The following is a 25,684-nucleotide window of genomic DNA, read 5'->3' on the forward strand; positions in this document are numbered from 1 at the left end:
TTCCCCCCGCTGATCGTATCCGGAGACCACGAATTGGGCCCAGGCGGCCGTTTTCTTTTCTTGGTCGCCGCCCACATTCCATCGGCGGCCCGGAAGAGAGCCTCCACCGTTCTGTCGCGAGGGTTTACTGGGATCAGAACAAGCGCGTGAGTTCATTTTGTGGTGAAAACTCGACATCGCCACCGCCAAACTTCTCGTATTGCAGACGAGTCGTATAGCGCGCTCCTGAACAAATCACCGAGACATGATCCAAGGCAATGAAAGCGTCTTACGACAGTATTTGCCCGTCGACTGTCAGCCAGGGGGAGCAAAAAAAAGTACTGTGCCGTTTCTCGTTCGGACCAGCCCATGGGCATTCGGCCAAGTGCTTATGCTGTTGCCGTCTCGCGTCAACTGCCTTGAGATGCAGCCAACCATCACCTCACCGTGCATGAAATCTGCAATGCATCCATCGAGATGTATCACAAACTTGACCTTGACACGGCCAAACCCCAACGGCAAGGGCACAATCTATTTGTACCTGGCGTCAGCGGACCGGACCATCTCGACGTCAGTCCTCATGGTCGCAGTCACCACGGCCATTCACGCCGCGTTGCCAACAGCCTCCCCTGCTCTCCCCTTGCACATCTCGACCCCCAGACTCCATACCACCCAAACCATGCGAAGCCATTCAGGGGCCCTTCGTGCACCTCAGCCTTACGAAGATCCCCCGGTTCTTTGCCATGCACTCGCGTCAGCATGTTAATCGACCCCCTCATCTACTAGTTGCCCAAACCCTTGCATATCCCCTGCTCATTAGATTTCCATTGGCTGACCACCCTCGAATGGCTTGCCAGACTGGCTACCTAGCATGTGGATGTAACATCGCCGTCTCGGTTTGCTTCGACCGCATGGGCAGGCTCCAGGGAATCGCCTCAAAACTTGGTCAGATAGCCTTTGCCTCGCCGTCCCCATGTCACCGCAAACTCGGCTGACCGCCCAGTCAAGAAAGGAAATGGATCCGCTGCTAACCATGGCAAGTCGTCTCTCCCTCTTCAACCGACAAAGGGAAGCCGGGTGCGCCACTGAGACTTCCATGCTTGGGGAAGATAACACGAGCCAAAGGGCAATGCGCTTGCTCTGCCGTCGCCGCCCATTCGGCACTGTCTTCGCAGCTTGTACTCTTTGGGCATCACACCATTCTGATCACCACGGGAAAGGTTAACTGAATGTGGCAACCTGAGCACCATCCCACCGCCAGGGCCTCGCATTCGGAGGCGACAGGACCATACACGACGCCTCTCAGCCTCAGCTATTGCTGCACGCTGGGATGCTTTGGTCTTCTGCCCTCGGCATGTTGCCGATGTTTTTTGCATCTCACACCCACTGATGAATCATGCCAAGATACTAAACCGCCAGTGTAACCTTGGTGAGCATGATTCTTGGCGAAGAGACACCTCTCTAAGGAGGACCAAGGCTCGTTGGAACACCACATCCCGTCGAATTCTTGCCGGCTTGTCGGTCGTGACGTGCTCCAGAGCCGGACTTCGGATCCTGCGGCTCTGTTCCGATGACGCCCGAGTTGAGTCAGCCCTGCCTCTCGACATAGCCCAAAATCCGCTCGGGATTTCAGTCAGAACAAGGTCAGTTGCCAAGACATACCATGCTGGCGTAAATTCATCCATAACTTCGGGCGCTTCGGGCGACACACGAATGTCAGGAGGGGGGAGCTTCCTGGCGGCGTCCAGGCATCGTTGTTCCGATGACAGTCGGTGATGGCTAAGCTGACACCTCTCCTACACCATCTCCCCTCTTGTCTCGTCCCTCAAACCGGACTGCCGTCGCATCGCCGAAAGAGGTGACATGTCTCCTAAAATCTCATAGTTTGCACGCGACGCCGTGGGTCATGAGATCCTGCTTCCTCCGGACCCCCAGACTCTAGATGGGGCGAGAGGAGGCGTTGTAATTGCCCCGCGCTGGCTGCCAGGATGCCATGTCAGCCAGCCTCGTGAGAAATCTCCTCGTTGCCGAACGGCCAGGCTGACACGACTGGGACTGGAAACGAGCCCGATCGAGTCCAACGATGACGGCCTCATCCTTGTCTTGTGTCGCTGTCGTCTGCCGTCAGTTGACTTTGAGGGAGCGGCCGGGTACTCTTTCCGCTCCCCGCCGCTAAGGCAGGCAGAAAGGCAGGCAGCATCAGCATCAGCATCACCGGGGAAACAGTCGTCTGTAGTGTGATGAGCAGTCATTGTTTAGTCATGTCCAGTCTTGCGTGAGAAACCTCGTTATGATTGCATGGCACGTCCTCTTTCGAGCCACGCTAGAATATTACACAAGACCTAGGTCTAGGCGGCCGGGCATACGTTTGTGTGCGCGCGCGCGCGGGCGTATCGCGCGATGGCCTCGCGCCCATGTGTCCATCAGCCATTCCAACAGCTTCGCTTCTCAACAGTCCCCCACCCCCCTTTGCTCGCCAACTCTCCAAACGCCCGTGGAAAATGAATAAAAAGTTGTTCAAAGCAAAATAGCCTGCTTTGCCTGCCCAATCGTGCCCTGCCTGAGCCTAAAAATAAATAAAAAGAGAGAGAGAGAGAAAAACCATCAAAAAGTCGACAGATCCTGAACCCCTCTATGAAGACACCCCCTTTTTTCGTACCAAGTCGAAGACTTACCCGAACAAGCGCCTCGTAAATTGGACGAGGCGAAAGGTGCGTCGAGTTGCTTCCTACGTCTTACATCCAATTGCTGATTGCCCAAGATACGCAGCGATGTGCTTGCTTGCCCTTGCCCACTCGTCTTGGCGCATCCTTGTCGGTTCAACGACCAGTGTCTAGATGCCGATGCCGATGCCGATGCCGCTCATCCCGACGTCCATGGGCTCAAGACCAGAGCTATCGCCCGGCAGATCACGGTCCTCCTCCATCATTTCGATGAGGTTGTCCAGGTTCTCGTCCAGATTCTCAGCGTCGGCCGGGGGCAGGCACTTGCGCAGCAAACGGCGGTACTTGTCAATGTTCTCGCCCGTGCCGACCATACTGAGAGCCTCTACGTAGTCGGACTCGGACTGCCGCTGCTCCGACACCATCGTCTGCAGCTGCTTCGCCAGAGCCAGACGGTCCTCGTAAGAGGCTTCGTCGACGTCACCGTTGAGCTTGCTAATCTCCTGGTCGACGGCCTGCTGCACGTGCAGACGGTTCTGGTGGGTGATGAGGGACATGACCTGGTGCTTGGCGCGATTGGCCTCGCTCATGATCTGTGCCGCGCCCTCGTCCGGCTCGAGTTGCGCTTCGAGCTCGGCGATCTGCTGCCGCACGGCGGCGAGCTCGGCTTGCGTGTTGGAGAGGATGCGGCGGGCCTCCTTTTCTGCATTGTCCTTCTCGCGGAGCTCCTCGTCGTAGCTCCCTGCGAGGTCCTGAAACTTCTCCATTATGAGCGGCGTGATGCGCGCGTGCACTGTGTTTGCGGCCTCCGAGTTGAATGACGAGAGGGCGAGGTTCTTGCTGCTGATATTTCTCTCAGGCATGGCGTCGCGGAAAGAGACGTGGCGCTGGGAGTCGGGCGCAAAAGGTGACGATGACCGTTGAGGGCCGCGCTCCTTCTTTGTAGCGTTGAGCTGAGCAATGAGATCCTCCGCTCGCACACCCTCATTGTTGGGGATGTTAGTCGACGCTTGACGGCCAAGAAGTGCCCTGATGCATTTCCGTGCGTTCCGTTGCGCGGCAAGGTGGAGGGCGGTGTTGCCTTGCTCGTCTTGGGCGTCGATAAGCTGCTGGACGTAGGCGGGATCGTGTGTTTCTTGCAGCTTGTTCAGGATGTTGTCCAGGTAGTATCTCGAACATGAATGGCTGACCACTCTCCCGTTTTTCATCACTGCCGCATGGTGGATGACTGTGCCACCAGACGCGTCCCGAGCATCGACGGTGTCGAAGAGCTCTTTCATGACCTGGGGAAAGGTTTGCTTCTCGTAACAGTTGGTGAAATGCACCGCTCGCATCAAGGGAGTCTCCCCCCTCACGTTTTGCACGTTCAAGCCAGCGCCAAAGCGACGCAGCTGCTTGATGACTTCCACGTCGCCCATGGCGGATGCCCAGTGAAGCGCTGTGTGCTCTTCCGAGTCGATGATCCAATTTGGCTGGAAATTGGGTGGAGGTTCGGGGCGATATGCTGGCTTCTCATTCCTAGAGAGAAGGAAGTAATCGAGGAGTTCGTCCCCATACACAGAGTGCTGCTGCTGCGTCAGGTCATGGATCGCCTCTTCTCTCTTCCTCTTTCTGTGGCCGGTGGAGTGGTGGGACATGTCGAAACGGTCGTCTTCGCCCATGTACGAAGCAGACGCAACGGTGAGGTTATCTGGGGTATCGTCGTCGTTCATGACCGAGTCACCGACGTCGTACTCTTCTGGAGGCGGCGGCACGCCTTGCATCGAGTTAGCAGGGGGCTGTGACGGTGGTGGTAGTTGCTGCTGCTGCTGCTGTTGTTGGATGTTCGTACCGGGCCATTTGGGCACTGCGGGTTTCTTAGGTGCCTTTGGTTTGCTTGTGTGCCGGGGGGCTGGCGGCGGGCTTTGGTCGCCTGGGGTGTATTCGAAGATGAGGCGCAGGCGGTCGTAGATGTTGTTGCGCTGGGCGAGGGCGACACCCTTGTCGAGGGGAATCCATGTGCCCTGGTACTTCCCATAGCCGCCCTGAATTTTCTCGTGCTTCTCCTTTTGTACTTCGCGCTCGAGAATACGTGTTCGGGCGGGCTTGTCGAAGCCGGCGGCCTTCAGGATGTGTGTTGCGTTGATCCAGTCGTCTTGCCGACGTCGCATGACATGTTCCTTGAGGTCATCTCCGAATTGGAACTCGTAGACGGGAATCTAGACGAATGCCAGGTCAGCGAAAGTGATGCCAGTTGATAGTAAGTAGTAAGTGGGCTAATGTGTCACTGGACACACTCGAATTCGGCACTGGCACTGAGACCATATACCCCCTTCCATGGCCGCGCGAGTTTAAGCGCCAAGTGTGGCCAAGCGCTTCGAACAACAGTATCGCAACCCTTTCGGGCCCGTATGATGATTTTGATTGGGATTGGGGAAGCGTAGGCTTACACCACTGTAGGTGGCACTGTAGATGCCGGGTTGCGCATTGCTCTTGACCATCGTCGCCAGCTTGGAGCAAGGGACAGGCCCTGCCGACTCCTCGGAAACCGGTCAGGGGACGCAGTGGGAAATCCGGTTCAGTCGTCGGCGGCGTGGAGAATCGACGAGCACGCTGTCGATTGACGAAGTCGTGCGGCGCTTCGCTCCGGGAGCAAGGCGAGTTGGCGGGTAGGAGGGTCGTCGGTGAGGCTTGTCGTTGCGGATCGGCTTCACGGAAGATTTCACCAGTTTGAGTGGATGCACTTCGGGGGATGGAAGTGGCACGTCGGTGACGCGAGACGCGCCTTCAGAGATTACTTTACGCGAGAGACACTTTAAACAGCGCGCGAAGGTATGGTCCGAGCGTCGGCACAGGACAGTGGGACGCCCTCGCTCCAAAAGAGTATCACGTGCTCTTTGAACTGCATCAGACTGCTGGAGATGGTCCAATGGTCCAAGCTCAAGCGAGCGACCCCGTCCCGTCTTTCTGCCTATTGTCAGCGTGCCTATCTGGACTAAAGTACCCTCGGATACCTACGCGTATTGAATACTTCTGAGGCACTCATGTAGCAACTGGCTTCAAGACCATTGTACCAGCTTAGCTAGATTCTGCTTAAAGAAAGAAAGTGCTTCTATGGGCATGAGCGCTTCCCTATCTAGCAATATTACATGTTGTATTTTTTTCAGCGTTTCCTTTTTGATACCATGATAAAGCAAGGGACACTTTCACAAGGCGGCTTTGCGGTTTTTGTGCCTGGCGACAAACACCCCCGGGACTTAAACGGATTTATTCCAACAAAGCGAGAGTTTACTCCCGGACACTCAAGCGCTGCTTGCCAACGCTCCAAGCTGCAACATGCTGACCACAGGTCGCCCATTAGTAATCAATCCTTCCATCCATGGATGTAACGGCAACGGACCGTGACGTCTTCAGCTGTCGCGAAGCATATTACCCCGCCAAGATGATGGTGGGGTTTCTGATTCCCCTCCTGGTGTCCACCCGAAGCTCGTCTCTCTATCAGTCTATCTGATCACGACATCGCTTGTGGACGCATAAACACTCTGTCATCTCAAGAACGTCGATATCGGAGCAAAAAGCCTTACATATAAAACCTCGAAAACCAGTGCCTCTTTCTGAAGAAGAAGAAAACTCAAGGTTTGTGCCTTTTTCTCCCTAAAGCCCTCCGAACAACTTGGCTTCTCCCTTACCTTTGACTCATTCATCTTACTCAGGGATCCCCAGACGTCATCATGCCTCTCATTGCATCGAACCCCAAGGACCGTGTCATCCTGGGTCTTATGACCTTCGGGCCCAAGGAAGCTGATGGTGCCCGAATTACCGACTTGGATACGTACAACAAGGCTCTCGATGTGTTTCAGAGCCGCGGCTACAACGAGGTCGACACGGCCCGCGTCTACGTTGGCAGACAGCAGGAGGCCTTTACTCGCGAGGCCAAGTGGAAGGAGAGGGGACTGACGCTGGCGACCAAGGTCCAGTATCCCGGACAACCCGGCGACCACGCTGCAGCCAAGGTTGTCGAGTCCGTCGAGACAAGTTTGAAGGAGTTGGGAACCGACAGCGTTGATGTGAGTCGAGATCATACCGAGATGTGACCAGTGACGAGAGACGCTAACGTGACCGTCTAGATCCTGTACCTCCATGCTGCGGTATGAGTCGCTCATGTCCTTATATGACCAAAAGGCCACCGACCAACAGCAACTAACATTTGACTTGCAGGACCGCGCCACACCATTTGCCGAGACTCTCGAGGCTCTCGACAAGCTGCATAAGCAGGGCAAGTTCGTCAAGCTGGGTCTGAGCAACTTCACGGCGTTCGAGGTGGCAGAGGTGGTGTTGACGTGCAAGTATAACGGCTGGGTTCGGCCGACGGTGTACCAGGGCATGTACAACGTCATCACTCGTAGCATCGAGCCCGAGCTGATTCCGGCTCTGCGGCGGTACGGACTCGACCTCGTCGTGTACAACCCACTCGCGGGCGGGCTGTTTTCGGGCAAGATCAAGTCCAAAGACATTGTACCGAGCGAGGGCCGGTTCTCGGACAACCACGGCACGGGAGGCAACTACCGGAAGCGATACTTCCGCGAGAGCACGTTCAAGGCGCTGCAGACGATCGAGGCGGCGGTGGAGAAGAACGGGCTCAGCATGATCGAGACGGCGCTGCGATGGACGGTGCACCACTCGGGGCTCAAGATCAAAGATGGCAACGACGGCATCATCATTGGCATCTCAAGCGTGCAGCAGCTCGAGGACAACCTCAACCAGCTCGAGAAAGGACCGCTGCCCGAAGAGGTTGTCCAGGCACTGGATCAGGCGTGGGCCATCTCCAAGGCGGACACGACCAACTATTGGCACCTGGACCTCGAGTACAAATACGACACCCGGGATGCCCTATTCAGCGCCGGGGCCAAGTGATGCCAGATGAGGGTGATGCGCGAAAGGAGGGAAGCTTTCTTGAGGGGTGAACTGCCTGAGTAGCTGATGGCCTTTGGCCTTGTAATTCCGGACAGACGGCCGTATCAGATGTCAAAATTGACGCACACGGAGGCGACTTTGTTCTCGACGCAACGGGCAGCGCGGGATGTGAACGATGTGAGTGATTAAAATGATTCAAACGAGACGAGTGTGCATCTGTAGTGGGTGCATGTGTATGTATGTGTGTGTGTATGTGTGTGTGTGCCTATGGTAGCGAGCCAATGCCAGTCATGCGACAGGATGCGTGATGGAGTAGGATGGGCTGAGGCTGGTGTTTTGAGGCCCTCATACGCACCGACGCACCGCCGCAGTGGTCCAACTATGATAGCCGGGCACGCTAAGACACGGCGGGTTGTAGACGGACCTCGCGGCGTGGGGCAGTCTATCGGGACGCAGGCGCAGGTGACGGGGCTTGTCACGACGCTCATGACCGCAACTTGTGACGGGCGCGAGATTTGGGCGAGGGGCGTGGTATCTGGGTACTTGGTCTGATACCTCGATAGGGCAGAAGGCTGGACGCATGGACGAGAGCGGATGAGACGAGTGGTGGTCGCGTGTGTCCCGGCGGATGTCTGTTCAGTTGGTCTCAGTTCTCAGTGTGCTGGTGTGTACGTGTGTGTACCTAGTCAGGTTGGGGCGGAGGGATGTGTGGTGTTGCGTGTGCCTCACCCGAGTATCGTAGAGTGTGTGGGGGCCGGGGGGGGGGATGAAAATGGGACTGGGATGAGAGGAGATCAAAAGATGGGAAAAGATATGGGACCCTTCCGCGCGAACCGCCCCTTCCGGCCGGTGCCAAGTGAAGCAAGCAGCAGCAGTGCAGCAGCAGCAAGCCAGCCAAGTTAGCAGCTCGGCGCTGGCGGGGTTGTGGCCTATCAAAAGGCACTTTACTGGGATGAACAGGCTGGAAGTTCTGAAGTTCTGGATGGAGCGGAGGTCCTTCTCAGGTTGCTCGTCACCAACTTCTTCAACAAAAAGGTACACACCAGATACTTTTCCTCACCAAGACCAAGAACGCTTCCTGGGTTTGACGTCGTCCCAGCGCATTGCGCACTGGGGATTCGCATCTTTCTGCGTCCCGAGTCTACGTGTTGTATCCACTATCGTACACTATCCCACTCTCTCGCCAGGCCAAAGGTGTCCAACTGAACTCGACACTCGACCGGTCGGTCTGTCTCCCAAGCACAAGCACTCCCATCCCACTCCCTTCCCTTTTCTCACTCGAGCCTCCTTGCAGCTCCTGCAGCAATTGGTTTTCCCTATTCTAAGTCACTCTTTCTTTGCCTAGTCTTTTTTAAACTTCTTGTGCTTCTTATCTTTCGCTATTACTCTACTGTTCCCACACCCCCTTTCCCCTACCTGACGCTCTTTTGGTCCATCCCTTCTTATGCCTCCCAGACTCACCACAGGGCCGGACGGAACCCTCAACCTCCCCCATTCGCGACTCGACCATTTCCAGAACCCTCCCTTGAGCGCAACCACATGCGATTCCAACATCTCAGACTATATCGGTAGCGGAACCACCAGTCCCGGACAGAGCCCCGGGCTCGACGAGCGCCTGGCCGAGTTTGATGCATTGCGCACCGGCAACGACGAGTACTTCAAGCACGACGAAGACGACGACGACGACGATATGGACCACCGACCGCCCCTCCTTCGAAACCACCACTCCCGCTCGGGGCAGCCTCTCCTCAACTCCAAAGTCGACGACGATGACGGCCGCAATTATTCCACTCGCTCCCGCGGAGCCAGCCCTTTGTTGAGCCCGAACCGCCCGGCCTTCTCTCGCGGCTCTACCATGCGAAACCACTCTCCCTCGACGGCCAACGCCAACGCCAAAAAGAAATACATCTACGCCGCCTTCTTCCTCGTTCTGAGTCTGTTCTCCTTTGTCATCCAGACCGAGCTGTCCGCCTACATCCAGCAGGAGCTGCACTGGGACAAGGCATACTGCATGCTCTACCTGACCCACGGCTCCTGGGCCATGCTCTGGCCGGTCCAGCTGCTGATCCTGCGCATCAACAAGCGCAAAACATCGTGGCCCTCGTTCTGGCGCCGACACCGCGAGCTGGTGCACACCACCGCCATCATGGTCCAGAGGCAAGACCTCGACCTGACGCGCCCTGGTACGCATCCTCGCACGTCGCCGTGGTTCTACCTCGTCCGTACCACCGCTTTCGTCACATGTGCCCTGACCGTCGCTGGCCTGAGTTGGTACGTCGCCGTTAATATGACGACTCCCTCGGATCTGACGGCCATCTACAACTGCTCGGCCTTCTTCGCCTACGTCTTCTCTGTCCCTCTACTCAAGGAGCCCCTGCGCATGGACAAGTCCCTCGCCGTCCTCGTCGCTATTGCCGGCGTCCTGGTTGTCGCATACGGCGACAGCAGCCCTGCTGATAACGACGCCGCCCACAACCAAGCTGCCGGCGAGCGTCTGAAGGGAAATTTGGTGATCGGCGTCGGCTCCGTGCTCTACGGTCTGTACGAGGTGCTATACAAGCGTTATGCTTGCCCGCCCGACGGCTGCTCGCCGGGCCGGGGCATGGTCTTCGCAAATACGTTCGGATCCTGCATCGGCGCCTTCACCCTCACCGTGCTGTGGATCCCGCTGCCCATCCTGCACTGGACCGGCATCGAGGAATTCGCCCTGCCCACGGGCTACACGGCTTGGATGCTCTTCTTCAGCGTCGTCATGAACGCCACTTTTGCGGGGAGCTTCCTGGTTCTCATCAGCCTGACGAGCCCTGTCTTGTCCAGTGTTGCCAGCCTGTTGACCATCTTCATCGTCGCTATTACCGACTGGTTACGCACCGGCGAACCTCTCAGCGCTGCGGCTCTCCTCGGCGGTGTCATGATTATGATCGCATTCGGCATGCTTAGCTGGAGCACCTGGCGCGAGATGACGGAGATCGAGGCGACCAAGGCCGTCGACCTCACCGACAGCGGCGAGGACAGCGACAGGGATGAGCGCGTGGATTAAGTTCGCATTGCATTGCATACACGGTGTTGGCAGATACCGCACCGACGGCGCTGGGGGGTCCGGTGGTCATTGGTTTTGCTTTTGTGTGTTTTACATATTGCATTGGCATTGTTACAATGGGGGCCGGCGGGATTATATGGCATAGGGATGGACTGCAACGGCATGGTCGTGTCGGTCCTGCTATTTAGTGTTTTCACTTTCCATTTCTTCTTTGTCGGTTCGCACTTCGGCATACACTAGATGATTTGCTTTTGGGTACAGGGTCACTTGAGAACCCTTGTTTGGAAAAGCAGCGGTATATCACATTATCCGCCGCGGCTAAATGGCAGTCTCTTTCTTCTCGGGACAGACGTTTTCAATAGGATTGCGATTGCTGCTCTGCAGCACACAAGCCAAAACCCCACTGACTGACTTTTCGCAAGGGCATATTTACGCTTCTCCCATATCCCAGTAACCTGCCGCAGCCAGCTGTCCTCTTTTGCGTATGTACGCGCAACTCGTCCTCGGCCGCGAGGTAAGTGAGTGTGGGAATCTTGAAGAGACTGCTGAATTCGATAGATTTGAAACAGGGGGTGCTCCAGCGATGAGCCCGACCCGCCCGAGACGGGATCCACGTCGGGACCCTAGTGTTGTCGACGTAATCCCCCGAAACAGGGTTGACGGTCTGACAGGCCAGTCACGAAGTTCGGAAGTCGGTCCGGCGAGTTGGACAAGACTAAAGTTGAACAGGCGAAATATAGATCTTCTCTGTCTCTTTCCAAGTAGCCGCCAGGGGCGCGGCCCCCATGAGTTTTCACACTACCCACTCGAGAGATTTGGATCAGAGATGGTTCTGAAGAGCCTGGACAACTTCATTACGAGGTTGGAATGTAGCGAGGGTGTAGTAAGTAAGGCCGACGACTAGGTTGATATTTGGCTGCAGCTCGCCGCATCCCATGCACGTCGTTCTTATTGGCGGTGTTGCATGGACTATGATTCCTTGTCGCTGAGATTAGCGACGTGGTATTGCTCTGACTGTTTGAATCGGAGGCCGGTAGCCCGAGGCTGATGAGGTTGACTTCCACCATAGTCGTTGGGAAAGAACAGATGGTCCCTATCATCCTATAGCCAGTGGTTAACCCACACGCGAAACCCGACGTCATTGAAGGCGGCCATCTCAGACTCGTAACGGGGTAAACTGTATGCATCATAGACCGATTGCCTCATAAAGTTTGAAATGCCTACTTGAAATCAAGAACCGGTCTCATTACGCGCTGCCCTGTGTTCACCCACAAGGGCGGCAATAAGATGCGTTCGTTTAGCAGACATTCAATCCGCGTCCACAGGGGTGGAATTTATTCCGCTCCGCAACCAGCAGCACGTCCCTTTCGTTTTTCGTGGGCGACGATACCCACTGAAACAAGGTTGACTTGAGTTCCGCAACTTGAGCCGCAGAAAAACATCCTTCCTCCCCTGCTTCTCCTACCGGCTACACTACTACCTCATCAACCCTGCAACCATGATCGACCAGGCCCTCAAGGTCGTCGGCCTCGTCTCGGCCCTGTACTCTGCCTACCGCCTCTACGACGCCCTCGCCGTCTGGATCCTCCCATCGGTGCCGCTGACCCGCTACCAGAAAAAGGGCCGCCCCTACGAGTCCTGGGCCCTCGTCACCGGCGCTACCGGCGGCATCGGCCTGGCCTGCGCGCAGGAGCTCGCCTTGCGCGGCTTCAACATCGTCCTTGTCGGCCGCAACGTGGACAGGCTCGAGGACGCGCGCGCCCTCATCGAGTCCGAGTGTATGCGCCGCCACAAGAGCGACGTCGCCGTGCGCTTCGTCGTGCTCGACGCCGCCTCGAGCTCGCCGGCCCAGGTCCAGGCCGCTGTCGACGACATCTCCGACCTCGACGTCACCGTGCTCATCAACAATGTCGGCGGCGCGCCGGCGTCGAGCCCACCCATCGGTCCGCTGCGGAACCTGGCCGCCGGCGATGTGGACGCGCTCCTCGACCTCAACGCGCGCTTCATGGCGCGCTTGACGCACCTCATGTTGCCGATCCTCGCGCGCAACGGGCCGTCGCTCGTGCTCAATGTCGGCTCGTTAGCGACGGAGGGCTTGCCGGGCCTCGTCATGTACTCGGCCGCCAAGGGCTTCGTGAAGTCCTTCACCCGCGCGCTTGCGAGGGAGATGAAGGCCGAGAAATCGCCCGTGGATGTGCTGTACCTGGGCACCGGGGAAGTCAGGACGAATATCAACGATGTCGCGGTGCGGTCCAGCACGCCCGAGGCGAGGCCGTTCGCCAAGGCCGTGATGGACAGGGTCGGAAGGGCGGCGCAGAGGGGCATGCTGGAGGTGACGCCCTGGTTCAGGCACGCGGTGCAGGTGGCGGTCGCCGGATACATCCCTGAGCGGCTCTGGTTCAAGAAGGTTAGGGAGACGCTGGAGGAGAAGCGGGTGGCGTATGAAGAGAAGGCCCGGAAGGATGAGTGAGTGAGGGCCCTGCTCCCAAGCCGTGACGTTGCTTGTGCGAGGCTTTGTTCTGACGAGGAGTTGTGCAGCTACACCGATGATGCTGCAAGAACGGGAGCATGACGGACTATCTTACGCTCAGGGGCCTGGCAGTCAACCGAGTGTTGACCGTCTATGAAACCATTACGTACCTTGTGCCTGAACAGTAAGACGGGTGGAGTACCACCTATGCGCTTAACTGATTACCGGCGTTAACTATCCTATAATTCTCCATATCTGCCGCTGCTAAAGGAGCAGTGGATAAGTGACGGGACTCGATTACGGTCAGCAGAAGGTAGCTTGTCAAAATTGTCAGTCAATCCTCTTTGTGAGGCCAAACATGCATCATGGAATGATTTTACTGCTCACAGCGGAGTAAGATATTGGCAGACACAGGGTTTGTGATTGCGGCACTCGAACTCTTACCCAAGAACAAGATGCCCTTCATGTGTTCCCCCAGCATAAGTCTCTTTAAACTTTCTCTGCTCCATGAATCCGCTTATCTGCTGTATAATTTCAAGTCGGTTCACTGCTTTTGTGAAAATAGGCTCTATTCTCTTCGCCATACCTCCGATGCGTGGCTTAACTGATGTAGTAACTCGTGCTCGGAGACTTTCAGCCATCTTTGTCGGTCCCAATCAGTAGTTATGCCAGTGAGGCTTTGGATCGCATTCACCGCTATTGTCAACAGAAGAATCAACCTAACAGATTCATCACTAGATTATTCAAAAGAAGCAGGCACTTTGTCAAGGCTCTTGAATATCAACACACCTTTGCAAGCGAACAATAAACACTCTGTCCTGCTAGTTTGGTTCGGGTTCTGTTTGATTTGACGCGGTTGTAAATTTGGCAGTGAATAGAAAGTTGAACCCTACATAGTATCAAAACTCACAATTATAGAACAACAAGGGAACAAATTCAAGTTGACGATTCTTAACCCCCAGCTTCAAACTTTGGAACACATAGAGAACCTTGGAAAGATACCTGGCTCGTTGCAAACAATCGCTGGATATGCCATGCATGATCGAGGACCACGAAGATGGCTCAGCGTCGTTATCAATCAATCGTAACTTTAGGTTCTGTGCTTGATCGTTTACAATAGCTGAGTGGGTCCGCTTTCGAGTTTGTTTCCGACAAAATGGTACAACGACTATTACTCAAAGCCATTGGCAACGGTTGTAACGACATCGAACTTAGCCGTAGACAACCAACACTATAAACAAGAAGGCCAACTCCGCCGATGCAACATTTCTACAGAAGCAAACAAAAGAACGCCACGTATTGAAAGTGTCCCACGGATACAAGCATCTGTCTCGGAACGATTCAGAGTTTGCAAGATGGTCATCTGCCCACAGGTACCTGCTCACGCGTGCCTTGCGGATACAAAGTGTGAGTGTTGCTTGCATGCACCTCTCAAGATTCCCACTATCGAAGTACTGGATGGCTTAGCTTTTCAATGGCATGGATATCTCATATTGTTTTACCAAGTAGGGCGATGCATCGCATCATCCGCGAGACAAAAAGGGTTGGAATGTACCTTAGCATCAAGTATCAGACATAGTGGCTAATTGCATATATCTCTCGGAACGCTTGGTTCTTGGAACCCTGCCGTCTGTGATCTATCACGGCAGCAATTTGCTTCCAGAGTCCTTCGTCACTTTGTCGGTTCGAAATGTCTGTGCCATTAGTAAGTCGACTCGGAACGCATCAACCCAAGAACAAGGAACCGTCCGTCACCGTCTCCACTTCCGAAACCCTCTAAGCCACGCACCGCCGACAGGCCTGGCTCGGCAGCGTGCCGACCAACTGTAGCCTCCCACCAAGGGTCCCCTCTTCTTCCATATTGTCAAGCAAGATCTGGGGTAAATCTTGCATATCGCAACCGACGGTCATACTGAGACTGCGTAACCATGATGTAGTCTAAATACCATCAGTTGCGACATCCCAAATTCACGCCACGCGACACCAAAGTGGCCGATATCACAGTCTGAGTTTAGGGAGGGCTTTACGTCGTCACCCGTGGGAAGTTAGTTCTTCAAGAAGGCCATTAGAGACTAATGGATTGGCCAACAAATTGGTGATGATTACAAAAGACCTTATATTCAGATCTACCTCCCCAGCTAGTGCCGGGCAAGGATGCATATTAATAAACTTTCTTAGCATTGTGGCACATTACGTACTCTGGATGAACTGCTATCAGGTGTAACCGACAATCTCTCGGGAGAAGAGAAATCTGACATTTATTATTATCGGAGTTCTCTTGTCTCTTGATGTCCGTCTCGACTATAAGACTGCCCTGATTGAAGTCGCTTTTGATCCACGCCCGGCATTGACTCACTCGCCATCAGACTTGAACGGTACATCATACTCTCTCCTCAACAATCCGGGACTACGATGCGGGCTTTTTCATTCCTCGCTCTCAGCATAAATGCCTTGGCATGGGCGACGAACGCCGCTGATCCTCCATCTTGCGAGGGTACTACTTCAACTTCCTCGGCACCCTACTGCCCACCGCGTCCAGCCACACCCGAGGAGCAAAGGGCGATCCTCGGAGAGTTCATGGAGGCTTTCTACGAAGAACGAAACGCCACGAAGGCCCTTCTCAACCACGTCGCCGAGGATTACATCCAGCACAACCCCAACGCGCTCTCCGGCCGCCAGAACACGCTCAACGTCCTGGCGCCCTTCGTCTCCCCGAGCTCGGTCAACAACACAATTATTCACACGGCCCTGGAGAACAACACCGCTTACATTCACTACCGCATGGACTTGGCGGGGGGAGGCGAGCCTTTTGCGGTCGTGGATGTGTTCAGGTTCGACGGTACTTGCATCATGGAGCACTGGGATGTGGCGCAGCAACGCCCAGCCAATGCCACCAACCCGATCGCAATGTTCTAGGTAAAGCTCGACAGTTGATGAAAAACAAATACACACATGTGGATTTTGCCGTAAACTACATCGTTCCTCAATGACAGTTTTCTTGCCTTATCTTAAGGGCTCCTTGCATCCCCTGGAGTATCAGAGAATGTGGAGAAACCCCGGGTCCGAACTCTCGGCGCCCCTGTGGTAGTCTGACTTCCGAAAAGAGAAGGTGGAATCAAAGTCTCGGCAAGTGATTGGCAGTGTCTATGCACAACGTTTGGATTGCGCCAAACTCTCCTTACAGGTTGCTTGTCCAGTCTGCTCTATCAGTTTCAGAGCCTGTTTTGTTACAATGCTAGCCATCTCTCACTGTCTTTGTAGTAAGGGTGTGATGCACGTTAAAACTCTCTTTCTACACTAAACTACTGAAATACCCCTACTTTGCAGACTGGAGACGGCTCCCGTCTGGATTCTCCTAAGCAGCAATCCAAAAGACAGCGAATTCTTACTTCGCTGCCTCCTCGTCCTCTACTTCTCCAAACGGATAATCCGTATAACCCTCACTCTCAACCACAACCGCACTCGCATAAACAGTCGCCGGGTTCCACTTGGTCAATCTCTTCCCCAGCCTCAGCTTCTCCACAAGATCCGGGTTACTGATAAACCACCTGCCAAACGTAATTGCATCCATCTCATCCCTTTCCACCTCCTCAAAGCAATTCTCGCCATCATAGTTTCCGTTCGCCAAGATTGGTGTCGTCTTCAGTACCTCCTGGAAGTGCTTGAGATGGAGATCCTCGACCGTAGCAGCCACTTTCCCCAACTTGATAGCCGTGTACATGTTTTCCCACTTGGTCTTCTCTTCAAGCAACAGATCGGCTCGCGGCTGAGTGAGGCACACGTACGCGACGCCTCGTTTCTCGACTTCGCTCAGCACATAACGGTAGTTCGCTATCGGATCCGCATCCAGCGGCACCCAAACCGTTCCCCAAGGGCTCATTCGGATCGACACCCTGGATGCCCCGATAGCAGCGATCACTGCGTCTAGTACCTCAAGCGTGAAGCGAGCTCTGTTCTCTTTGGTGCCTCCGTAGGCATCGGTGCGCAAGTTGACGTTGCTGTTTAGGAATTGGTCGAGCAGATAACCATTTCCTGACGCCTTCGACTCATCAGCTTCTTGTCTTGCTTTCCATGAGGGTGCTATGACCTACGATTTCGACACAATCAAACCCGGCTTCGATCGCGCATTTCGCAGCATGCACATGGTCATCAATGGTGTCCCTGATGTCCTGCAATGTCATCGGCTTGGCTGTCTCGTTGGGTACTTTGTAGCCTCCAGGCGTGTTCCTGTTGAAGTAGCCAATGTTTGTTGCAGAAGAGCTCAATGGCTGGCGGCCGCCGAGCGAGACCGAGACTGCAGCGCGCCCGACCTGATGGTTGCTTTAAATGAGGACCTAAAGCTTGACACAATCACTGGAGGAGAACTCACATGCCACAACTGACAGGCCATGAAAGCACCCTTGGCATGTACAGCATCCGTCACCTTCTTCCACTGCAGCAAATTTAGCAATGATCCCTGAAAACATCGACGAGCTGTAACACGACCCCGGGGGTTCTTTCAGAAGACAATTCTTTCGGAAAGAAAGGTTGGTAGAATGGTGGGAAATCTGCACTTACAGCCCTCACATGTTCCGGCGCAAACATGCCAGGTGCGTTGTAGTAGCCCCCGCCCTGAATCACTGTCAGCCTTCGAACTTCTCCATCTATCACTAAACAATGTTTTACGGGAAGATTACACGTTCAGGAAGGTAGAAGAAACGTACCATCAAACTTGGATGCATACCCTCAGTGATAAGCAACCCTCCCTTCGTTGCTCTTTGAGTATAATACTCCTTAACTAGCGGGGTCGGAAAGCCACCAAGACAACGCAGACGCGTCATCGGCGACATAATGACTCGATGTTCGAGGTTCATTTCTCCGAGACGGAGAGGCGAGAAGAGCTTACTGCTCTCGCGGGGAGTTGAGGTGGAACCCATGATGCTGGATGGCAAGTGCTGTACGATTTGTTGGAGGCGTGTCGCTGAAGCGTCGTGATTTGTAAAAGCTCTAGACAGAGGGGGTAATGATTGCTCATCTGCACTCTTCTGTAACTTCATGATGGAAGACTAAACGCTTTTAACACCGTTACGAAGGTGGACATTCGCGGCTTCAAACGATTTGTTGAGGATCCCGTACGCCTTGAGTGGAAATTTCTCCACCTCCTAGCCCAGCTTTTGGCTCGCAAATTCGTCGATCCGTTGAATACACACACAAGTACCTAATGAGAACAAGCAAGAGTCTGCAAATGCATTGGCATCTCAACATTTGTGCATGTTGCGAAAGCTCGATCATAGCGGATGCCTCGGCAGGCTGTGAGCCGCAATCCTGTTCCCCAAAGGACACGATTAGTGATCTTGAACTTCAACGAAATATTTCAACGGGAAGCTCACTAATCTAGGTGTTTTGTAAAAGGCATGATTAGTGATACTGGGGTTTGTTGTGGAGGGATACGTTTACATCTGGAGATGATGGGTTGAGAATGGCTTGTTTCCTCTAAACAAGGGGTTTACTTTCGGAGTCCTTGTACACGGACATGCGGACAAAGCGAAGGCCGCCCAGTGCAAGACCGGACTGCTATTCCGGGCCCAGGCCATCCATTCGCCTCAGTTAACTCTAACTGTGTGAGACCATCGCGACAAAGTTCCTAAACGATTCGTGCGGTCTAACACTAGCATGTGTCAAGGGAATGTTCATTTATCGACGTGTTGACAGGCAAACATAAGATTTCGCGGTTGTTTTCCTTTCATTAACGTCAGCCAGTTCCTTTGTCTGCAATTACGAAATCTGCCTTTAGATAGTCCAGTTCTTGAATCCAAAGTCGACCAACATAATACCACTAACCAGCCCTGCCCCATCATCTGTACAACAGAGAGTCGCTCGCTGTCAGTCTCGAATTTCCTAGCAACAAATGGTGCAAAAGTGCTATTTCCAGAAATCCCTTGACTTGTAAGCCTTCTTGGGCCCGCCTGCGGCCGAGTTCTTATCCCTCGGCAGGAGAGCGTCATTCCCCACAAAGCTCGTACTGTTAGCATCGAAACAGTTGGTTGTAGTGGCGTCGTTGCAAAGGTCGTACAGTCTCCTCTCCGAAAGATCGCAGTACTTCATGTCCACGAACGAGACGATGTCGTATCCGACAGAGCGGGGGTCTTCGCAGACTTCCCGAGCCGTTTGCCCCGGGAGCTCGGTCAAGACCAGGTGCTCCGGGTTCATGTTGGAGCCTTGCCTCTTGGACAGCCGTTGCGGTGTGGGCGTGTTGCGCCAGTAGTGCTTTTTCTTAGACTCGCCCTGTTTTTTGTAAACCATCTTGTCGTATTGGACTTTGTCGATGGCGTCCTCGGGGTTCTCATTGACGCCTTCCCTTCCTTTTTCGAGAGAGTCCATCTTGTATTTCAGGGGCGGGTCGAAAAAGACGATTTGGCCCAACGGCAGGAGGTTCTTCCAATATGAGAACCGCGGCGTGCTCTCGCAGAGCCAGCGTGGCGAGCTGTTGTATAACATCAGCTTGTCGTGTGAGGGTATCATGTCTCTGGTATGGAAACTCAAGGCTCGGGCGTTGAAGTTGCCGCTAGACTGGTCCGCGTCCAGCCAAACGCACTTTGTCTTGAGGTGGAGGCCGTTGAGCGTCCGCTGGCTGTAATACCATGCCTGGCCGCACAAGGCACCGGTATCGCCGTAGAAAGCCGCGGTCAGTCGGCCGTTGGACACCTGTATCATTGAGATGCAAGTCGCGTCGTTGTCGTGGCTGAGCATCACATAGTGCGGGTCGGCTATCTTGATGCCGTTCTTGTTGTTCCAAACCCTGTAGGTCGCTTCGGTGCCTGCTTCGACCCCGTCACCTTCATACTTGTAGCGGGTTCCGATCAGGTTCCCGTCGTCGTCCCAAACGATGACGGATGGAAAATCCCCTCCGGCATCGTGGTTCTTGCCGCCAGCCCCGGCGACAACCGTCACCCAGGTCTCTGCCACAGGCTTGTCGGGAATTCCGATTGGAACGACGAGATTAGAGGGCAAAAACGTGCCGGCAAGGTTAGCCATAAAACCGATTGCTTTCGACATCGTGTCCTGCATTGATTGATTGATTAGGAAAGAAGAGGCTGCGGCAATATCTTGCGAGTGGGACAGCCAGTCCCATCCTGGAAGATTAAAACAGAGCTGTCGTCTGCGGGTTGAACAAATTTTAGAAGATGAGTTTGGTAGTAGGACAGCGCATGCTTTATATTGTTGCGCCCATTTTCCACCCGTTTGGGTGAGGTGGGCGGGCGTATGCAGCTTTCTTGTTGCAAAGAACCTGTTTTCCACGTAATGGGGTCAAACAGTCCCTCCTATCCACTTTGAATCCATGGACTTCTCGACGCTTGTTATTTCTATGTAATTGATGCAGCAAACCCGAACCACCTTTGTCGCACCTTATTCAACAGATGGCCAAGCGTTCTATGGAGAAGTCGAATCCGTTGACTGACGGCGGCATGCGGCTTTACCAAAATCCAGGGGCTGAATTGTGCAAAATAATTGTGACGATTGCCTGCTTCCAAGAAATATCGCAAAGACGCGGCACGTTACACTGAGTATGAATGATAAGCATAGGGAGAGCAATATTGGGCATCTTTATCCCGTTCTCCCTGCCAATCCCCACCCTGCCCAATGACACTGTGCACAAGTCATAAAGCAACTATTAAACTACTAGGTTATCCAAAGTGATGCCAGTCCCGTAAGTATGGTGCCACAACTTTAAGGTCATACACTACCAGTTTATTCGTATCTATTTGGCATGCCGTTCTTTCATACCGGGAAAAGAGCAGAGTATCCTCAATAAGCAAACTGCTTGTTCCTTTGACATTTGATCCCCGCAGCCTCAACTATGGGTACCACTAAACAAAAACAAAAAGTCTCCGCGTTGGAAGAAAGATCGATCTGCCCAGTCGCACAAGACCTCGCAGAGAGTACTAGCTATTCCATTGTTCCATTTCGGGAAACGAAAGTACGAAAATACGAAACTTGCTTCTCGGAGGACGATCGACAACTTTTACAACGCATCTTGGTGTCTTAAAAGACATGGAATCCAAAGGCTATAAGATGCTGGCATGTATAATCTCAAGCAGCGAAGACCTAGCCGTCGTGTTTTGCTTGTCGCTGACTAGCTTAGGAGTCAGGGAAAGTCTCAATGCACGTATGTTGGATGCCTGGGCCTATCAAGGTGCCAAGTTCATTGCCGCTGAGCACGCAAGTTTTCAGGTTTCAGAAATCAAGTCAGGAACATGTGCTATGTATTAGGTACTTCATAAAACCACAGTTTTTGTTCTGACACCCCTTGATCTGGCAACGTACGGCTCCAAAGCTGCGCGCTAGACATGATCGACGCAGTAACTCAACTTAACAAGTCATTGGGGGTTTAGTATAGCCAATGACGAGAGTATTGAAAGGACACTGGACCATCTTTCAAAATTGGGTTACATAGTAAAGTCTGTTTGTTTTCGTGCTTAGATATATCAAATATGTCTGTTAATTATTAGGTGGTAGCCCAAATGGCTGGTTATTATGCGAAAATAGCTTTGTCTAAATGACACGAACGAGATCGATACCATGTCAGATACCTCTCCTTACCTGCCTCAAATAGCTGGCGTCGGTTTGCGGCACAATACTACCCCGCTTCGTTATCATTACAGACTACGGTGCGTTTTAGGCTGCAATCAAATTAAAACATTACAACACGGCACTGCTTCGCGTCTCTTTTCTTACCCAAGCACCAAGCCACCCCCTCTGGTACCTCTTTACTGGAATCTGTTCTCTGCTGTCCTCCTTCCTCAACATGAGCAGTCAAGATGCCAAGTATACGCCTCTATCTGTCTCGCTCTCCCCCATCACGGCGGACGATGTACTGGCTCTCTTGGAGTTGCACAGCGCAGCCTTCAAGACGGACCAGTTCTCGAACCTGATGCTTCTCAACCGCGACGCGAACGCCCACCAGGCGCTGATGGACAAGTCGATACGGCTCTGGATGTCCGACCCCGAGGCCAAGCTCACCAAAGCGGTGAGCGCAGATGGACACGTCGTCGGCTGGTCGTGTTGGACCGTCAAGACCAGATACCCAGAAAAGTCCACGCCTACTCGGAATCCGGAACCGGAAACAAGAACAGACACCACCGCAGCACGACGCCAGGACCAGGTCGAGGCCGACACACCGGCAGAGCGGAAGCACCAGGATCAGAACGCGCCTCGGGATCCCACGCGGGTGCTGGGCGGGCTCATGCACAGAGACATGACTTCTTGGGAGGACAAACACCTCCGCGGCAAAAGGTACATGGTGCTACAGGCGTTGGCGACGGAGCCGCGCTACCAGCGGCAGGGAATCGCGACCAGACTGATTCGGCACGGGCTCGAGGAGGCCGACTCCCAAGACCTTCCGTGCTGGGTCCACGCCTCCCCCACGAGCTACAAGCTGTACGCGAAGGCTGGGTTCGAGGAGGTCGGCAGGAGCAGCTATGACTTGGATGAATGGGCGCCGGGAGGAAAGGACGGAAATCAAGGTTGGGGAGTGTACACATTCAGATACATGTTCCGACCAAAGTATGGAACTGCCGTGTAAGATGGCCTCTGGATATGGGTATATCGGATATGCTGCTTCTGCGGGCCATTACAAAGTCGTGAGGTTACCTTGGTTGTAGTTGCGCGAGACAGTAGGAGAGTCTTCAACTCCCTTTAGAGCCAACTTGTGCCGGCAAAGTCTCTCTTACCTACCTGGTTGATTGTGCATGCTCAATGTCTCAACGTCTTCCTTATAAATTTTCAATCGGGTATTGCCTCGGTTGTGTTTCGCAACTAGCCCACCAGTTGTGTTTGAACTACAGCTAATGCGGCCGCGCACTCTAGGTAACTCCATCACCGTATCATTCTCATCACTCGACGCCAAGACCATCATCCAGTGTGAGGGTCAAACCCGCGAAACGTCGATTGCAACTCCAACGCCTAGCTACAGGGGAAAAGTCGACAGCAACTGGAGTTGCTCGATAGCAGCAAGCACGTACGTTATCAGGCGCCTTGTTCATCGCATCTAATCAGTATCCTATGTGCATCGCTTTCCATCTCGCCTCTCCGCCACCTTCCCTGACGGGACATCCTTGTCATGACGTGCCCTTGAACCCCGTCCGGCGTCCACCGGACCTCCCGAGAATACGAGACCTTCAATTAGGCCCTTGGCATAGGGGGGCGCCAATCTCTCTCACACTCCTCAAGCTTCGTGACAAAACTTCAACGTTTGCTCCAGCGTTCAACTCTCTCGGGAGCCCCTCACACTCGTTGTTTTCGAGTTCAACAACCGTCCTCATTTCTGCGCAGTCGTAAACTCGTCATGCTTCTCTCTCTGCTCGTTGCCGCAACGGCCGCTCAGGCGTCCCTGCAACAGCCGGCTGCGTTCTGCGGGACCCCGGAGCCCGGCGACGGTCTTGCCTCGGTCTCTCGGCCCGCGTCGGTGGCGAGGAGCAGCGGCAGCGGTCTCATCGCGGCTAACATCTCCGTGCCCGTGTATGTGCACGCCATCGCCTCCAACGACACCGGCCTCGTGAGCGTGAGTACCCCTCTTCCACCCAGCCCCCATCATAGGAACGACTGACCCATCAGCACAACCTAGGAAACCGTCCTCGAGGAGCAGTTCCGGGTCCTCCATGACGTCTTCGGCCGGTACGGCATCGCAATGACCCTCGCCGGCATCACGCGCACCGTGAACGCCTCCTGGTCCGACCACGCCGAGGAGGTCAACATGAAGACCGCGCTCCGCCGCGGCGACTACGGCGCCCTCAACCTGTACGTCCAGGAGCTGTACCCGACGCTCGGCCGCTGCTTCTACCCCGTCGCGTCCGCGTCCCCGGGTTCCCGCGACTTCGTCCTCGACGGCTGCCAGGTGGACGTCAACACCGTCCCTGGCGGCGACTCGCGGGAGGGCAACGACCGCGGGCTCATGGCAGTCCACGAGGTCGGGCACTGGTTCGGCCTGGCACATACCTTCACCGGGGGTTGCTACGGCGGGGACCAGGTCGACGACACGCCCGCGCAGGCGACGTCTTCGTGGGACTGCACCGTGGGCCAGGACACCTGCCCCGACCTGCCGGGCGTGGATCCCATTTACAACTTTATGAATTACCAAGCAGAGTAAGCATCCACCTTTTCTTCCCTGCCCTCCCCCCCGCGTCCTTCGAGAGCCTTGTTGCATGCGCTACGGACGATTGACTCAACCTGTTTAGCGATTGCTGGAACGAGTTCACCCCGGGGCAGGTCAGGCGGATGCAAGAACAATGGTCGGCGTTCAGGGCGAGTGGCGCTATCTGACCACAGACGACCCATAGGTGACAGCTCTCAAAAGTACTCGTAGAATGCGCCGGGCAATGCATGGGAAATGGCGTGTTTCCCTCATCAATAGAGAGTAAACTCGGTTATCCTCCCGCCCTGTCGAGCACGCTTTTAGTTCCATACGCGGTAGCAGGCAATCCAATCCTGCTTCGCTTCCAACGGCCGAGTTTGGTTCCACCAACACTGATGACTGCTGAAACTGGGACTAAATTTAACGATCGCGGGGTGTTCTCAGCAAACGTCGCCGGACTTTGAGCGGGTCCCGGCTTACACGCATCGCTGAGATGGTGGCCCGAACGCTGCGCCCATTGGATGCTGTCAACACTGGGAAGAGGAAGATCCTGCCTCTCAAATATCCTAGTAGGCGACCAACACCATTTAATTTCCCCTTTCGAGGCAGACCATGACTCCAAACCTGTCGTCAGAGATGCCTATACGGGAAAAGACTGCCTCGTGGCCAGCTAGACAGCCTCAAAGACCCGCGCCACGGCACGCAGGCAGGCAGTCAGTCCCAACGTATCTTGAACCAGGCCAGCAGCGCGCCAACAACCGCCTTAGCCGAGCATGTTTGCCAACACGCCTCATCAGTGCAGACAAAATCCATCATGTGAGAAGTGGGAAAGCAATTTGACAAGGGACGCTTGCAGCTGCAATTCCTTCGACCTTCCAACAATCCGTTCTCATCGGCAAACACACAGAATATCCGCGCCATTAGCGCCAACAAGCAACGTCACCACTTCCAGCATCACGCCTCACCGCAAACTCACAGGCGATAAGCGCACTTCACGCCGCCCTCCCTCCTCGTGGCCAAGCAGCCAAGTGGCCGAAGGAGCAGAGGGGCATGAAAGCAAGCAACTAGCGCAACGAGAGCAACCTCGTCGGCAGATCGCGGCTGGACACGGTGTCAATAAAGCCAAATGTTGGTGGAACGCTGTTGTGATGTCTGCCTGACTGCAGCAGGCAGTCCAACGTTGGCATGCGAGTTAAGCGCCCGCCCGCCCTCTTAACCGACGGTGGATGCCATTGGTCGGACGAACGCCGTGTGGCCACGCGCTCCACTACCACGGCCATTGAGCATCGACCGGAAATGATAAGAGTAGATTAGGTGCAGATGGACTACGGCAGGCCGTGCTTTAGCTCATCTGCGTGCTGCTCGAGTCGGTCGACCTTGTCTGTGTAACAAGACGTTGCGGTCTAACGAGAGTCTGCGGAGAGGGGGTTGGGAGCCTGGGATCGTGTGATGGCTGCTTTCCTACGTTTGCGAACCCCTCAATTTGAAGCTAGTCAACTTTAAGACAACCCCAACGAGGTCGCGGTATG

General features: G+C 54.6%; 9 protein-coding genes across 9 annotated transcripts; 6 read left to right on the top strand and 3 right to left on the bottom strand.

The window, feature by feature from the left end:
- Window positions 1-2,211: 2,211 nt before the first annotated feature.
- On the bottom strand, window positions 2,212-5,391 carry CDEST_13213 (Putative transcription regulator HTH, APSES-type DNA-binding domain-containing protein). The gene is made up of 2 exons (XM_062929369.1): window positions 5,072-5,391; window positions 2,212-4,840 (listed from the first exon to the last, which is right to left on the bottom strand). Exons 1-2 carry the CDS (start codon window positions 5,120-5,122, stop codon window positions 2,813-2,815), a joined length of 2,079 nt encoding a protein of 692 aa, XP_062785420.1. The 5' UTR covers window positions 5,123-5,391; the 3' UTR covers window positions 2,212-2,812.
- A 684-nt stretch (window positions 5,392-6,075) lies between these two features.
- Window positions 6,076-7,637, top strand: CDEST_13214 (Putative aldo-keto reductase, NADP-dependent oxidoreductase domain-containing protein). The gene is made up of 4 exons (XM_062929370.1): window positions 6,076-6,257; window positions 6,335-6,688; window positions 6,749-6,769; window positions 6,840-7,637. Exons 2-4 carry the CDS (start codon window positions 6,353-6,355, stop codon window positions 7,533-7,535), a joined length of 1,053 nt encoding a protein of 350 aa, XP_062785421.1. The 5' UTR covers window positions 6,076-6,257; window positions 6,335-6,352; the 3' UTR covers window positions 7,536-7,637.
- Window positions 7,638-8,570: 933 nt separating this feature from the next.
- CDEST_13215 (Putative solute carrier family 35 member F3/F4) lies at window positions 8,571-11,933 on the top strand. Its single transcript, XM_062929371.1, has one exon. The coding sequence runs from the start codon at window positions 8,980-8,982 to the stop codon at window positions 10,573-10,575; it is 1,596 nt and encodes a 531-aa protein (XP_062785422.1). The 5' UTR covers window positions 8,571-8,979; the 3' UTR covers window positions 10,576-11,933.
- Window positions 11,934-11,989: 56 nt separating this feature from the next.
- On the top strand, window positions 11,990-13,546 carry CDEST_13216 (Putative short-chain dehydrogenase/reductase SDR, NAD(P)-binding domain superfamily). Its single transcript, XM_062929372.1, has one exon. The coding sequence runs from the start codon at window positions 12,074-12,076 to the stop codon at window positions 13,043-13,045; it is 972 nt and encodes a 323-aa protein (XP_062785423.1). The 5' UTR covers window positions 11,990-12,073; the 3' UTR covers window positions 13,046-13,546.
- Window positions 13,547-15,400: 1,854 nt separating this feature from the next.
- On the top strand, window positions 15,401-16,102 carry CDEST_13217 (Putative NTF2-like domain superfamily, SnoaL-like domain-containing protein). Its single transcript, XM_062929373.1, has one exon. The coding sequence runs from the start codon at window positions 15,458-15,460 to the stop codon at window positions 15,959-15,961; it is 504 nt and encodes a 167-aa protein (XP_062785424.1). The 5' UTR covers window positions 15,401-15,457; the 3' UTR covers window positions 15,962-16,102.
- Window positions 16,103-16,430: 328 nt separating this feature from the next.
- Window positions 16,431-17,961, bottom strand: CDEST_13218 (Putative NADH:flavin oxidoreductase/NADH oxidase, aldolase-type TIM barrel, oxidoreductase Oye; the record flags this gene model as incomplete). The annotated part of the gene is made up of 5 exons (XM_062929374.1): window positions 16,431-17,084; window positions 17,137-17,355; window positions 17,415-17,477; window positions 17,603-17,656; window positions 17,749-17,961. 5 exons carry the CDS (start codon window positions 17,959-17,961, stop codon window positions 16,431-16,433), a joined length of 1,203 nt encoding a protein of 400 aa, XP_062785425.1.
- Window positions 17,962-18,946: 985 nt separating this feature from the next.
- CDEST_13219 (uncharacterized protein) lies at window positions 18,947-20,080 on the bottom strand (the record flags this gene model as incomplete). Its single annotated transcript, XM_062929375.1, has 1 exon — window positions 18,947-20,080. The coding sequence occupies one exon, from the start codon at window positions 20,078-20,080 to the stop codon at window positions 18,947-18,949; it is 1,134 nt and encodes a 377-aa protein (XP_062785426.1).
- Window positions 20,081-21,725: 1,645 nt separating this feature from the next.
- Window positions 21,726-22,738, top strand: CDEST_13220 (Putative GNAT domain, acyl-CoA N-acyltransferase). The gene has a single exon (XM_062929376.1). It carries the CDS (start codon window positions 21,831-21,833, stop codon window positions 22,605-22,607), a length of 777 nt encoding a protein of 258 aa, XP_062785427.1. The 5' UTR covers window positions 21,726-21,830; the 3' UTR covers window positions 22,608-22,738.
- A 529-nt stretch (window positions 22,739-23,267) lies between these two features.
- On the top strand, window positions 23,268-24,343 carry CDEST_13221 (Putative peptidase M43, pregnancy-associated plasma-A; the record flags this gene model as incomplete). The annotated part of the gene is made up of 3 exons (XM_062929377.1): window positions 23,268-23,585; window positions 23,649-24,166; window positions 24,259-24,343. Exons 1-3 carry the CDS (start codon window positions 23,370-23,372, stop codon window positions 24,341-24,343), a joined length of 819 nt encoding a protein of 272 aa, XP_062785428.1. The 5' UTR covers window positions 23,268-23,369.
- Window positions 24,344-25,684: the final 1,341 nt, after the last annotated feature.

This window comes from Colletotrichum destructivum, chromosome 9, assembly GCF_034447905.1.
Source record: "Colletotrichum destructivum chromosome 9, complete sequence".
In the NCBI taxonomy this organism is placed as follows: domain Eukaryota; kingdom Fungi; phylum Ascomycota; class Sordariomycetes; order Glomerellales; family Glomerellaceae; genus Colletotrichum; species Colletotrichum destructivum.